This window comes from Eleutherodactylus coqui, chromosome 3, assembly GCF_035609145.1.
Source record: "Eleutherodactylus coqui strain aEleCoq1 chromosome 3, aEleCoq1.hap1, whole genome shotgun sequence".
NCBI classification, from domain to species: Eukaryota; Metazoa; Chordata; class Amphibia; order Anura; family Eleutherodactylidae; genus Eleutherodactylus; species Eleutherodactylus coqui.
Window position 1 is genome coordinate 125,765,935 of NC_089839.1, and position 14,866 is coordinate 125,780,800.

The 14,866-nt window shown below is 47.7% G+C and overlaps 1 protein-coding gene across 4 annotated transcripts in view; it reads left to right on the top strand.

The window, feature by feature from the left end:
- The first annotated feature begins 6,612 nt into the window (after positions 1–6,612).
- SCAF8 (SR-related CTD associated factor 8) overlaps positions 6,613–14,866 on the top strand; it is a 585,772-nt gene continuing 577,518 nt past the window's right edge. For 2 of the 4 annotated variants that reach the window (XM_066596059.1, XM_066596058.1), the window contains exon 1: positions 6,613–6,895. In XM_066596059.1, coding sequence (XP_066452156.1) covers positions 6,866–6,895 — 30 coding nt within the window. In that variant the 5' untranslated portion in view covers positions 6,613–6,865. The remainder of the gene's footprint in view (positions 6,896–14,866) is intronic. The other 2 variants (XM_066596057.1, XM_066596060.1) reach the window with 1 other exon arrangement.

Genomic DNA, 14,866 nt, shown 5'->3' on the forward strand with positions numbered 1-14,866 from the left:
TTGCAAATTGACTACGTTCAGTTCCCACTTGTTGGGAAGTATGAATACGTGCTGCTTGTTGTTGTTGATGTCTTTGCAGGTTGGAGGCCGACCCTTTTACCAAGGCAAACAAGTAGGTAACCGCAAAGAAGCTCATGAACGAGGTAAACTGTGAATATGGGGTACCAGAAGTGATTCAGAGTCAGACAGAGGTATAAACTTCGCAGGTGAATGTAACATGTCATGTCTGCTCTGGATGTATCCCAGGCCTTTTACATACTGTACCATCTTTAGAGTAATGGAAAGGTGGAGAGACGTAGTGGCACGCTAAAAGTAAGATACTTAAAAATTACGCCACTTTGGAAAGACTGTCATCCAATAGCCTTATGCAGTGTTAGATATGAACCCAGGGGGGATTATACATTATCTCCCTACGAGATTGTTTGGGCTAGCCCCAAGGCTAGGTCGTTACTATCCTCAGTAGTTACAATTACAATCTGATGTGTTGATTGAGTATGTGATTTCCGTTGTTAAAGAACTAACCAAAGCCTATGCACAGGTGTTCTCTTCCAGACTCAGAGGCAGACACTGGGACACATATCTTGCAGCCTGGGGATTGGGTGTGCGTCAAGAAGTTCCTCAGGAAGCACCCTCTTGAGCCCCGATTTGATGGCCCCTACCAGGTGCTTCTGACTACTGCCACAGCTGTGAAACTAGCCGAAAGACTTACATGGATCCATGCTTCATACTGTAAGAAAGCTTCAGATCCGGAAGACCAGTCTTAGTTGTGCCAAAGACATTACTCTGGTTAGGGCTAGTGAGAGAGGAGGGTGGCAACTAGAATCCTTAGTCGGAAGAATATGAGGGTATGGTTACCTTCTAGTATAACTCGTCCAATGCTCAAGTAGCCGCATATTCCTTCGACTATTGTACTGTGGTCCCGTGTCTAGGCGCAAGATCCCACCGCAGGCCAGATTTAGCTCAGTCCAGCTGGTTATATGACTTATATACCCGGGGAATACAATATGTTTGCGCCACTGATAACGTCTGGGGAGAAGACTGCCGTTATTGGGGATTAGTGGGATGTAACACAGGAATAGACTGGTCCTATAAACCGCAAAGTGCCTCAAATAAGAAAGATAAGAGCGGGAAATCCCTAATTAGTCGTATAACCCTCCTTGAAAATAATAAGGACAGCAGTTATGGGAAGGCTGAACTTAGTATGTTGCTTGGTTTTAATGCGGTTTTTACATTAACCATGGGAGATCAAAGCCCGGGGGACGGAGGGACTTATAGTCTGGGGACATACCGGTACGGGAGGACAGATCCCTTAGGGAAGTTTAAAATAAGGGGTATGGTAGATGCACCCGAATGGAAGCCTTCACTTAGTCCCGTGCCCATAATTAACCCCCTCCGCCGTAAGATAAAGACCTTGACGAACATGATGATCATAGCCGACCCTACCTTTTGCGGACACCTTGACAGTAGCGACTGGCTACTCTGACCAGAATCTCTGGTTGGAGTTGATGAGGTACAATGCTAACAGGAGCAACAAGTCTAACTGTTGCGTGTGCGGTAGTGCCCGACTACACTCGGGGATGGTCCCCCTAAATCTCCCTGTAGATGCTGAAGAGTGGTTTATTAGTCTCTTCACGAACATTTCCACTAATTACACTGTCCGTGAGAAGTGGAAGAAGCAATACTCTATAACTACTTAAGTGTTTTGCACTGGAGAGAGAGAGTATTACTGACTACCCTGGAAACTACACCTGCCGGGCAAATAGGCAGGGTGGAGGGAGATTTTTGGGGAACTCACCAACGGGTATTGCTCCTCCTACTGTACGATAGGAGGGGAATGGACACAGAATCAGTTCCAGTCCTTAGGAGACGTTTACTGGCTTTGTGGAGACATGAGGTAGAGGACTCGCCTGGAGGGTAATTGGACAGGGGAGTGTGCCTTAGTAAAGCCCTTATGCTCCTCCACATCCTGTCAGACAACATTGAGGATAATGAGGTTACCCCCAATAGTTAATTTATCTCGATCCAACTCAGTCTGTGTTTTGTGGTTATCCTGTCATGTTGGTCTATCCTTGTTTTCCGCATAGGTACGGCGGTTCCTTCCAGTCTTGTCACTAGGTAGTGTAGGGTCAGGGTGAGGCGACCTGGACGTGTTCACCATTAGGACTATCTCCAGGAGGGACATTGGTGTGGGTGAAGATTAGGGAGTCCCACGCCGTGCGTACCTGTGCACACTACTAGTATTGTAACATTATACTAGAGCGAGAAGAGAGACCCCTGGTGGTAGTTTTGATCTACACGTGTACATTGACGTCATAGGATAGCCAAGGGGGGTACCTGACAAGTTTTAAAAATTAGAGACCAAGTTAAAACTAGATTCGAGTCCATTTTCCTGATTATTATGGTAAATAAACGTTGACTGGATTAATTATGTTTTTTATAATTAGCAGTGGTTTATAAATTATACTAGAGATGCCTTATAGGGACTAGTCGACCAATAGGACCTACCTCGACTATGACTTTTCAAAATAGAATGGCCTTAGATATGACTTTAGCTAAAAAGGGGAGTGTCTGTAAGATGATAGGGGAGACTTGTTGTACCTACATCCTAGACGACACGTGACCCGCAGGTAAAGACGCACTTGTCATTAAGAAGCTGACCGCACTAACTAAAAAGAGCTAACTTTTGGGACCAGCACTCGCCATGGATAAGCGGGTGGTAAAGGATCCTGGCACAGACGGGCGTCGCTGTTGTATGTGAACTGATGGTTACCTTCTCTGTTCTAGTCTGCTGTGTTATCCCCTGTGTCAGAGAGACCTGTGAAACTGATGCTGGAAAAGCCGCTCCCACCATGAGTTTGCTGGATGCATCCCCAGAAGGAGTGGACAAGTCCTACACCCCCTTGAAGACCCTAAAACGAACCTTCAACGCGCTCCAGTTATAGGCTCATGCGCAGAGAACTGTGAAAATTAGATAGAGAGTTAGAGGATAGACATTTTAAGGGGGGATTGTGATAGACATGATGATTAGTCAGTATAAAATGTCTATCGATTTGCACTAAACTAGACGTATTATGTGTGTTTTGTGACTTCAGCCTAATGTGGAACTCTGCTGCGTAAGGAAAGAGTTAAATCACAGTGTTATATGACATTGCTTGTGTCCATATTGAGTGTTTTCCCAGTCCTTCCCCATCCCCCACACAGAATCTTCTTCAACAAAGAGATATCTACTTTCACTTTCAGATTTGGCCACATGTTGTTAAAGACAAAGGCTCCTACTTGAGAGAGGTGGGGAGAGGGGGAGGCGGGGGATTCTATATGATCCGACAAATGAGAATCCTATATGTTACTGATGTAACCTGTTGCACGCTCATTGTGTGTCTGTACAATAAAAGGCCCTGTCTGGCTGTTTCTGGGCAGAGAGCCATTTTGGATATGAGATTGATCAGCTTGTGTCTAATCTGCTCGACGATGTGTGCACACGGTACAATTCGGAAGCTACAAAATACCCCGAAGCCTGCTGGAGAAACCATAATCCAGAACACACACAGCCGTATGAATATAATGCTGCGAGTCTCGCAGGGTTGTACTAGTCACAGCCCCTACACTGTGCTGGCAGAGATCGCATAGAGCTGCGATAGGCACTGCGCATGCCCAGGGTTATGACATCAGAGGCATGCGCAGTATACAAAGTCCATGGGAGCATATGACGTATAAAAAAAAAAGATTTCCAAAAAAGGGTTTTTATTGTAGAAAAGTGGAAAAAATTCCACTTTTCTACAATAAAATGAAAAGAATTTTGGTATCGTTGTAATCGTACCTGCCCGCAGAAAAAAATCGATTCTGTCATTTATGCTGCATAATTAGCGCTGTAAAAAAAAACCCAAACATATTTATGGTAGAATTGATGCGTTTTCTCTTCCTGTTATCATAAAAATAATAATAAAAGTTTTACAATATAGTCTATAAACCCAAAAATGGCACCATCAAAAACTAGAGTTCGCTGCGCAAAAAGCAAGCCCTTATACGGCCGCGTCGACAGAAAAGTAAAAAAGTTATGACTTTTGAAAAATGAAGATGAAAATCTGCCAAAAATCGTTGCATCCTTAAGCCCAAAATAGGCCATGTCCTTAAGGGGTTAAAGGACCAAATTTACCGTTGGACTGTTCAGAATCCCAGCTGTCAGACAAAACTTCAAGATGTCTGAATGAAATACTAGACCGTATTGTAGAAGGTTCCATGATTTTGGAAGAATGACTGGAAGCTCTGACACAATATTGGACTCCTAGTAAAACAGGGTCCCAAGGCCTCCTTCCCACGAACGGATTTCCGCCGCATAATTCGCAGCGGAAATCCGTTGCGTTGCCCGCAGATATTAGGTTCTATTGAACCTAATAGCTCAGTGCTCACGGTGCGTAATTCCATCGTGGAATTCCGCACCGTGAATTCACCCGACCTCACCCGCGGCATGTTCTATTTGCCCCGGGTGTACGCGCGGACGCCTTCCATTGCAGTCAATGGAAGCCGTCCGTTCACTATATCTTCCGCTGTAGCACAGCGGAAGATAGCGTGAAAACGCTTCCCCGCCTACCGCGTCGTGACGCAGTGGGTGTGTCACATGACGCGGCGGAGGTGGGCGGGGAAGTGTCATGCGGGAGCGAGGACGCCGGATCCGGAGGTAAGTATTGGGTCTCCTGGGGGACGCCGTGACGGGCTCCGCCGCAGAATTTTGCGGCGGAGCCCGTCATGGCCGTCTGCAGCCGGCCTAATAGTTTAGCAGAAGACAATCTCTTTTGGAGCTTTGAAACTAGTAACCAGATATTCTATTAAACCCTGTTGATTACAAATATAATGTGGAAGTAGTTTTGCACATGTCCTGTATGCAAATAGGGTAACTCTTCAGAATCACTTCTTCTGGTGGGCCCAAGGAACTTCATTCTAAGGCAGGCTGTCCATGGGCTTTGCGATATACCGCCGCGGGGGAGCGCATGCATGGTTGTGCGACAGACGGCACATCACAGAGTGGAGAAGATGCCAGATGGAAATGAGGTCAATGCCAGGGCAGAGGTCACATCCCACTGCGTGAATTCTCGCAGCGGGATCCAACCCAGCCATGGGCATGAGGCCTAAGGCCTCATGTCCACGGGGAAAATCAAATCTGCTCCGGATTTGTAACGCGGATTTGGGCCGCGGATGCAGTGCGGATGAGCTTAAAATAGTATTTTATTGTATTTTATTGCATGCGGATGACACGCGGATGCGTTTTTTTTCACGCGTGTATGCACGCGGATGGCATTTTTGCATCTGCGCGTGAAAAAAAAGCTGCATTCCAAGTCCTGTAACTTTTTTATTTTTCTAAATACGGAGCTCTATGTGGGCTTATTTTCTGGCGTCCTGTTGCCATGGCGACAGGCCGGGCTCTCGCGAGAGCCGGCCGGAGACACCGAGGGAGCGCGATCTCTCTGTCAACTCTTTCCCTGTCGCGATCTACTTAGATCGCGGCAGAGAAGGGGTTAACAGCAGGGGGGGGGGGCATGCCCCCCCCCCCGCTGTTGCAGCGGGACGCCGGCCGTGACTGACAGCCGGCTCCCGCTGCAGGATAGCGCGGGATCTTATGTGATCTCGCACTATCCCCAGGACGTACCGGTATGTCCTGTTGCGGTAAGTACCATGCTCCGAGGACGTACCGGTACGTCCTGGAGCGGGAAGGGGTTAAATCCGCAGCGGATCTCATGCACCCGATAAATTAGTATTTACAATCCGCAGCGGATCTCCCACACCCATAGAGGTCTATGGGGGCCATCCGGAGCGTGATCCGAACTAAAATGGAGCATGGCACGTTTTTTTTCATGCTCCAGATTTTTTAAATTCCTTTTTATTGACCATCCGCGGGTATTTATCTACCCGCGGGTGGTCAATGCATCCCTATGGGGTGCGGATCCGCGCGCGGGAGATCCACTGCGGATTTTAAATCTCATTTTGCCCGTGGACATGAGCCCTAAGGCTCCTAGACCCAGGTGCAACTGCATCCCCTTTAGTTACGCCCTGAGACCCCCAGCATGTTATCCTGTGGCAAACTTGGAACTGTAGTGCAGTAGCTTTCTCACTAGCTGAGTGGATGATAACCACTAGAGGGCGCCGTGACTGTCACACTCCAGAGTGGCCCGTCTTTATGGTGGCCGTTACATCCCGGCTGCATATTTCTGTTTTCAGCCACACTTAAGCAGCGCTGCTGATTAGAGCCACCTGATTGGCTCTTCGGCACCACGTGACTACACAGCGTGCACGCGGATTGCCTTCAGCAGCCGTGTGCACTACACACTACAGATAAGCAAACGTGCACTACACACTACACTTAAGCAGCACGGGGTTAGGGTTAGGTTACCCTAAACCTAACCCCTTGCTGCTTAAGTGTAGTGCACGTCTGCTTAACTGTAGTGTGTAGCAATCCGCGTGCACGCTGTGCAGTCACGTGGTGCCGAAGAGACAATCAGGTGGCTCTAATCAGCAGTGCTGCTTAAGTGCGGCTGAAAACAGAAATATGCTTCCCGCTCTCCCCATCAACCTGCGGGGCGGGTTTCCTTTTCCGATGTGTAGAGCATGGCCGCTCGGCCTCATTATGTCACCCGGCACACAATACTGTAGTATCCCCGGCGGGAGGCGGCGGGCCGCGCTGCACGGCCGCCATTTCCTGCCCGTCACGACTCCTCATGAAGGAGCTCCCATCGGTAGCAGCGCCCCGTAGAGAACAATACACACAGAGGTGTGAGCGCCCCCCCGCGGCCAGCAGCCGCAACTTCCTTCTGCCGCTCCTCCTCCTCATCTCCCCCTCCTCCAAACAACACGGCGTCCTACATCAGCCGACAACATGGAGGCCGTCAAAACGTTTAACAGCGAGGTTTGTAGCGTCCATCTCTTCTCTCTGCGTCTCCCCGTCTTCTCCTCACACATCTCCCGGGGCGGACTGGACTGCGCTCGTCCGCGCCCACCACAGCTTTGTCCGCTCCGTCCACACTGCTTGTTACCGGGCCAGAGCTACCAGGAGGCTCCGCGACGGCCCCGGTGTGCAGGCTGCGGGCGCCGCGACGGCCCCGGTGTCTAGAGCTATTGGACTGCACCGGAAATGTAGCGGGCCACTGACGCTGCCCGCGGGCTACAGAGCTGACGCCGCCTCCTGTAAAATACGTTTCCTTTCTGGTGATGACACGGTTTTGTAGATATTTGGCTTTATAGCGAGCATTCAGTCTCCCAGCTGACTTCGTGGCCCCAGTAGTAACTCCGTTCTGACGGGGGCCGTGTATATACACGTCTTGTACCGCCGTCTGGGGGAGCACACAGCCAGCTGTGACGCAAGAGTATGTAGTTTAGTTGTACCCCCGAGTGCTGGGACGCGCCGCACAACGCTACTACCACACGGAGTGCTGCACCAGTAGAGGAAACCCCCTGCAGGGGAGAGTGGGAATGACCTTAGAGCTGCTCCGCTGTGTCATGTCTTCAGGGTGTATAGATAGTCCCCTACTTGCGAACATTCGATTTACGAATTTTGCAAGATACGAACTATCTGCCCTGCACAGTATGATGTAATGCTATGGCATTACCTCATACTGTGCAGGGACCGGACAAGCTTCTATCAAGCCTGATAAAAGCCTGTCCGGTCAGATCGCGGGACACTGTGCGGTTGCTAAGCAGCCGGGGACCTCCTGAAAGGCCCTAGGGCTGTCTATACAAGGCGCTTATCAAGCCGTGCGCTTGATGGGCACTCTGCATAGGCAGCCCTGGGGCCTTTCAGGAGGTCCCCGGCTGCTTAGCAACCGCACAGTGTCCCGCGATCTCATCGTGGGACACTATACGGGCCCCCTGAACGTTGGGTGCAGGCTGTTTCTTACAGCGGGCACCCAGCGGCAGCAGTTCCGACGACCCGCACCGCTCGTCAGAACTGTTAACACTTTAAATACCGCTCTGACAGCGGTATTTAAAGTGTTAACAGTTCCGACAAGCGGCGGGGCTCGTCGGAACTGCTGCCGCTGGGTGCCCGCTGTAAGAACAGCCGGCACCCGACGTTGTAAGGAGCGGGATCGCATACAACCATTTGTTCGGACTTGCGAACAAATGGACTTGCGAACAAATGGACTTGCGAACAAATGGACTTGCGAACAGGCTCCTGAAACGGAACCTGTTCGCAAGTAGGGGACTATCTGTATACGGACTAGCAGACATGGGGTAGCACTCTTCAATCTCGCTATGTGTTACTCCAGCCGCACATACCCGTGTCTCTGAGCTGCGTCACATAAGTACATTTTGCAGCTTAAATACTTTCAAACAAAAGTCGTGTCCTCAGGAGCTGCGCTCTTTGAGTATTGGGGCCCGTTCACACCAGCATTTTTAATTTCCTTTTTTAACAAATCCAGCAGGCGGAACCTGTCTGCTCCAGCGGCTCCATCAGTTTGTTTCCGTTTGCTTCGGTCTATGTCGATTTTTTAAAGGGCCACTCCAGCAAAAAGACTTCTCAATTCTTGCCCCCCCCCCCCCCTCACCTTGCCTGTCACTCTAAGGCTGGGTTCACACAGGGCAGATTTGCCGCGGCAAATCCGCCTGCGGCCACTAATCCCGTGATTAGCCAGCCACGTGGACGAGATTTCTCAGAAATCTCGTTCACACAGGACGACAAAGCATGTTAATTTTTTTTTTCCTTCGGCTGCGCTCTCCCCAATGTGAGCGCCGGCCACAGCGTAAAAGCGAGCGGCCAGGCCGCTTCAAAACCAACGTCTATGTGCCACGGGTTTTGAAGCAGCAGATTCCCGGTGGAAATTTTGCGCTTTTTTTCCAGCGGCTAAATCGCAAGATTTCCTCCCGGAATCCGCTCAATGTGAACCCAGCCTAGAGGTCTCCTCTGTGTGTCGCAGCCACATCCCTGCAGTGCAGTCTCTTAACTTTTTACTTTCACTTTCGTGTCAATGCCATAATACATCAATAGCTCGAGACTATACAATTTCTGCCTGCTGGGGGGAACAGTTTAATTATCATATTCTATATTCTCATAAATAAACTACAGACCATATGTATATGGTCATGAGGATGAGCAGTGATCTCCTTCATTATAACCATATGACAGGAGCTGTGTGATCATCAGCAGTAACTGGGACTGGATAGCCTGTGTTGTCCTCCATGCACTTTCTGTAGTAGGGTTCCTGATTAGGGCTCATTCACACAACCATGATTTCGGCACGTGATGCACAGCCATGGAGTTTCATTCATCCGTTCACATTAGCGTCTAGATATGCGCAGTGTTTTATGCAGACGATCGTGTGAATGGTACCTTACCCAGACTGAAATTGACTAGAAACTTGATACATAACCCTAAGTAGATCTGAGCCAGTCAGAACTGAGATCACATGACCCTCTGATGAAAAGGATGCTGGGAGAGTCAGGCAAAAATAACTAATTGAGGTAATACTAAGCTGACTTATACCGGGGGATAGCTAAATAAAAAATATCACTAGAGTGGCCCTTTAACCACTTGAGAACCACCTGGGGTAAATATACTACACTTGGTCCTGGGCTTTAATAGCAAAAATACGGTGCAGGAGTAAAGCCTCTCATGCAATCAAGGAGGAGCAGGTCAGGTCCTCAGCTGTTAGTTTTTAACTGCTTCTGCCTTCTCCTTTCCTGGGTACATGGCACTATGTACGAAGTGAAAGTGTTTATTCCACTATGCAACGCGGTGATCATGTGACCGCCGGGAGCCCCCTGGTACAGCAGAGCTACAGGGTCCTAGCAGACCCTGATCAGCTTTGTTAGTGACTACAGTCACTACAGGGGGTGGTTTCTCCTGTAACTGGGGCTCCTATGGATACTACAGTGAAAAAGTTTCAAAGGAAAGAAAAAAAATAAAATGTGACTGACCCCCCCTCCCCCAGAGGTCTTATGACATCATGGGGGCCATAGATGGTAAAAAAAATAGTCACTAAAATAAGTTAACAAAAAATTACTGAATAAAAAAAATATATGCATGTCAATGAAAACAGTCGCCATATGTGACCTTTGATCCAAAACTATACATGTTATTAAAACATCTGAAACAAACAGAGTGAACCTTTCCTTTATGTAGTTTTTCTTTAAATTTGTATATTTACCCTAAAATAACACTGTTAAAAACAAAATATATATTTTATATTTTTAACTCAAAACAAAAAAATCCTGTGAAAAGATCTAAAAAAAATAGCCCCATATATTATGGAAGAAACACAGCAAAAATAATTTTGGTAGCTGAACGGGGAAAAAAAGGGCAGTAAAATACATGGGTAAAACCCCTAAAAAGTGTCTGGCCCTTAAGATGTAACAAATCCGTTTCTTATTATTTTGTCTTTCTCGTCTTCTGTTCATTTACAACCGATCCGAACAACCGGCATGGAAACCATTTAGTCTCCCATTGACTATAATCTCAAAATGAATTGGAAGGGTCCTTTACATTTGATTTCCGCTTTTTCGCAGAAACAATAGATCTGCAGTGGAATGAAACGGGGGGGGGGGGGGGGGGGGTGTATTTGAATCTCAGAAAGTTTCATTAACCTTTTCCAATCCAACTTGTATGCTGGTTTTCCTAGGGGGCTAACTCTTTTTCTGCCGTTAGACAATGGCAATATATGCTGGCTAAAGCCAGTACTGCATGAATTGACACATTGGATAGACTCTGACAGCAGAGAGACTGGCAATACACAGTAAGAGAACCCCGACGGATGTCTTCCAACATAGGAGCTGTACAGCCTTAAAGCCTAATGTCTTCACAGGTCAGACAGTGGACTGGAAAGGGTTAAAATCAATGACACTTAGGCCGCCTGCAGACGAGCGGGTCGGACCCGGCGGCGAGGATTCTCGCCGCGGGACCCGACCCGAGCGCCTGCAGGGACAGGCGCGTACTCACCGGCGGCCCCGGCTCTTTCGTGCTGGCAGCCAGCGCATGCGCAGACCAGAGCCGGCGGCTGGGTGAGTGATGTTTCTGTGCGGGGCTCTGCGAGCCCCGCACAGAAATAGGACATGCCGCGGTTTGTTTGCCACGCGAGGTTTCGCGTGGCCGTCTGCATAGGATTCCGTTTGTTAACGCAATCCTATGCAGGCTTTGAGCGGCGGAAATCCCGCTGCGTGATTTCCGCCCGTGTGCAGGCGGCCTTAAAATGGAGCCATTTTTTTTTCTGGAAATGCAAAGTGGAAAGCAAAAAGGTGATGTAAATGACCCCTAAAATATCTAGATGCGTCAGCTGGTTAGAGGGGTTCTGGCACCAGGCTCATGAAGTTTGACTTGGAGTTGAGCTCTGAGTCACAGAGGCTGGCCACGCTGGCTTCTGCCTGCCACAGACTGACAGCCTTGTCCCCTTTTGTGTATAGGGAGAGAGCGATCACTCTGTGTGCAGCAGGGCAGCACAGCTCGCTGCCTTGAATTAGAGCCCAGCTCCGAGTCAGACTCCATCTATCTTTAGACTACTGTAAAACGCAGCCATCTTTTCCACACGGTGGACGGTCTGCGGCAAGAATTTCGAGTAGTTTTTGATTTTTGTAATAAGGAGCCTGTATTGTATCAGATGTTACGTAGCCCGAACAAGGTGAGTATTTTAGACGTGTTTACATTTGAAGTAACCTTTAAGGGTATGTACACATGGTGAAATCCTCCTCTTTAGGACTCCTGTCCATGGGTGTAGCGATATCCTGTGGCAGATCTGCGCCGCGGGAGCCGCCGCCGGGGAGAGCTGACAACTCTACACGCTGAGCCTATCTGACAGGCTCACCGTGGAGAATCGCGGCAATTCACAGCATGCTGCAATTTAAATCCCGCGAGCGGAGAATCGCTTTGATACTCCGCTCGTGGACAGCGGGGCTGCGCTTTCCATAGTAACGCTATGGAAAGCGTTCACTGCGTTTCCCACAGCCGGATTATGGCCACGGGGAACGCAGTGAAAATTCGCCTGTGGACAGGAGGCCTTAACCCTTTCCAATCCACTGTCTGACGTCTAAAGACATGATTTAGGGCTGTACAGCTCCGATGTTGGAAGACATCTGTCAGGGTTCTCTTACTGTATATTGCCAGCCTCTCTGGGGTTGGAGCCTATCCATCGTGTCACCTCATGTAGTACCCTGTTTCCCTGAAAATAAGACATAACCGGAAAATAAGACATAGCATGATTTTCCAGGATTTTTGAGGATGCAAAATGATTTTTCAGGCTTTTTGAGGATGCTTGAAATATAAGCCCTACTCCAAAATTAAGCCCTGCTAACGGTTAATTAAAAAAGTCAATTTAAATAGTGTCCAGGCAGCTATACATGTAAAAAGGTTAAACCTTTTTGAACAAAAATTAATATAAGACACTGTCTCATTTTCGGGGAAACACGGTACTTGCTTTAGCCAGCAGATAGCACCGTTTTATAACGGCAGAAAAAGAGTAAGCCCCCATTCCCTAGGAAAACCAGGATAGAAATTGGATTGGAAAGAGTTAACTGTGGCAAAACTGTAGCTATTCTGCCGCTGATCTACTCACGCTTTAGCCTTCTCAATGCGCAGAAACCATGTGTGGGAGTATCCAGTATATTTCTGCGCAGATCTGCGTGAAGATGTGACATGGTACGTCTTGCCGGCATTCTGTGCTGAACTGCATTGGATATCCCACATGTGGATTTTGGCCATTGAGAAGGCTAAAACCATGAGTGGATCCACTGCACAATGGCTGTAGATATTTGACACAGTTGAAGAGGCGGAATCCACATGGAAAATTCTGTGGCGGATTCTGCTTTGTGAACATATCTCTTCAGTAGCTGCCCCACAATAATAATGACCGCTTGTCAGTTGGGGGCCACAATTCTAGATGGGTGCAGATTTCAGAGGTTAGACCCTCACCTATTTTAAAGCAGTCTCATGAAGCCAACCTGTTGCTGAGGGATCAGTCACATCTGTGTCAATGCTTTCCTTCTTTCAGTTTCATTCTTTTGGAGAAGAAAACTAAATTAAATGTTTGTTTTTTTCCTCATTAGTTTTAGTGGGTATTCAACAAAACAGGAAGCCTTCAGTTTGCTTCTGTTCCATTAGGTTTCCTTCATATGTTTACAGAATGAATGGCGCAGGCTTCAGCGTTGTTTCTTTCAACCCCTGATAAAACGGAGTGGAAGCAAATTAAAAGCTTTCCTTCTTTTAATCAGTGCAGCAGCCGCCTCAGCGGAGGAATCGTCTGGTAATGTACAGAATAGTCCACCATGTAAGATAACGATGGCAAGAGCACGAGTCTGCCTGCAGCTCTCCAATCCAGATCATTGACAGGAACCTCCAACGGCGGAGCCTTTTTATGGTGTCCATTTGTTCTAATAGGCCTTGTGGAGTTGATATCGTGAGACAAGCTCTTTGAACTTTAGGGACATAAGACTGGACAAGCCAATTTAATTCTCTAAAGGGGTATTCCAGTAACATAAAGTTATCCCCAAGATAGGCGATAGGGTCATCTGGTGCAACACTTTGCTCAGTGCAGGATTACTAAGGCTGGCTGTCCACGGGAGATGATCCATGGATGATAAATCGCCCGCAGATCACGTTCTGTAAAGCATTCCATAGGGTTGCTATGGAAAGCGCAGCACTGGTGTCCATGAGAAGAGAATCATAGCGATTCTCCACTCGCAGGATTTAAATTGTGGCATGCTGCGATTGCCGCAATTCTCCGCAGTGAGCCTATCTATTAGATAGGCTCATCTTGGAGACCTGTCAACTCTGAACCCCCTTCCCTCCTCCCCCGCGGCAAAATATCGGTAGTGATATTTCGCGTTGGCCGTGGACAGAGGGCCTAAATCATCCCAGACAGATATCAGTTCAGCCTTTGTTTGAACACTTGCATTGAAGGAAAACTCGCCACCTCCCGTAATAACCTGTTCCACTCATTGATCACCTTCCCTGTCAGAAGGTGTTTTTTCTAATGCTTTTTTTTTAATAAAAACCCTGCCGATCATAGGAATGGAGGTCCTGTTTCCATTCATTCAAGGCTACACGACTCTCCCGTGATTAACAAGGGTCCATGATCCCCCCCCCCCCCCCAGATCATTGTCCTTTGGATAGGGGATGGAATACACCTTTAGTAATCAGAGTAAAATGTGGCACTACAGTGTAACCAGATTTCCCTACGGTAAAGCATAGAGTTCTTTCTACATCATTTCATAATGTGTTCCTTCTAGATGAATCACTCAGCTGCAGTAGATGAAACACGTTCACTACGGTGGACGAGATTTTCAAATAGTTTTGAAAGTTGAAGGTGTAAGACGTAAGATGCTAAAAATATAAGTTTGCAAGTGCTGTTTTTTTTTTATTTCTGAATGAATTAATAACTACGGTATATGGACCCTAAAACGGTGGCATTAAAAAAATAGAATGCTTCACAGAAAAAGCAATGACACTTGTAATGGTATGATGAAGGATCAAAAACAGACCGGTCACTAACAATTTCCTTGTGTGTCCGAATGGTCTGGATTTGCTGTGCAAATTCTATCTGGATTTTCAGCAGCAAATCCATAGTGAATTCTGCAGCAACAAATTTTACTCCATTTGCTTGCAAATTTACCTCTGTGGATCGGATTAAAAAGGGTCTTCCCCATCATGTCCCTGCTCCCATGTAGAGGCTTGCCTGGTCTCCCGTGGGTCTCATTCTGGCCTCCAGTAATCGCATTTTGATTTTGTCGGCCTGAGAATGCATTTATATGAACTATTTCTATAGGTTGCGGGATGCACAGGAAAATAACACATTATTTTTAGTGGGTGGATTTACAGGTGGGATCGTTCTATTGCAGTGCTGAAAGACGAAGTGATGTGAGAGAAAAATTGCTGCATGTCCTATTTTGGGCAATTTGG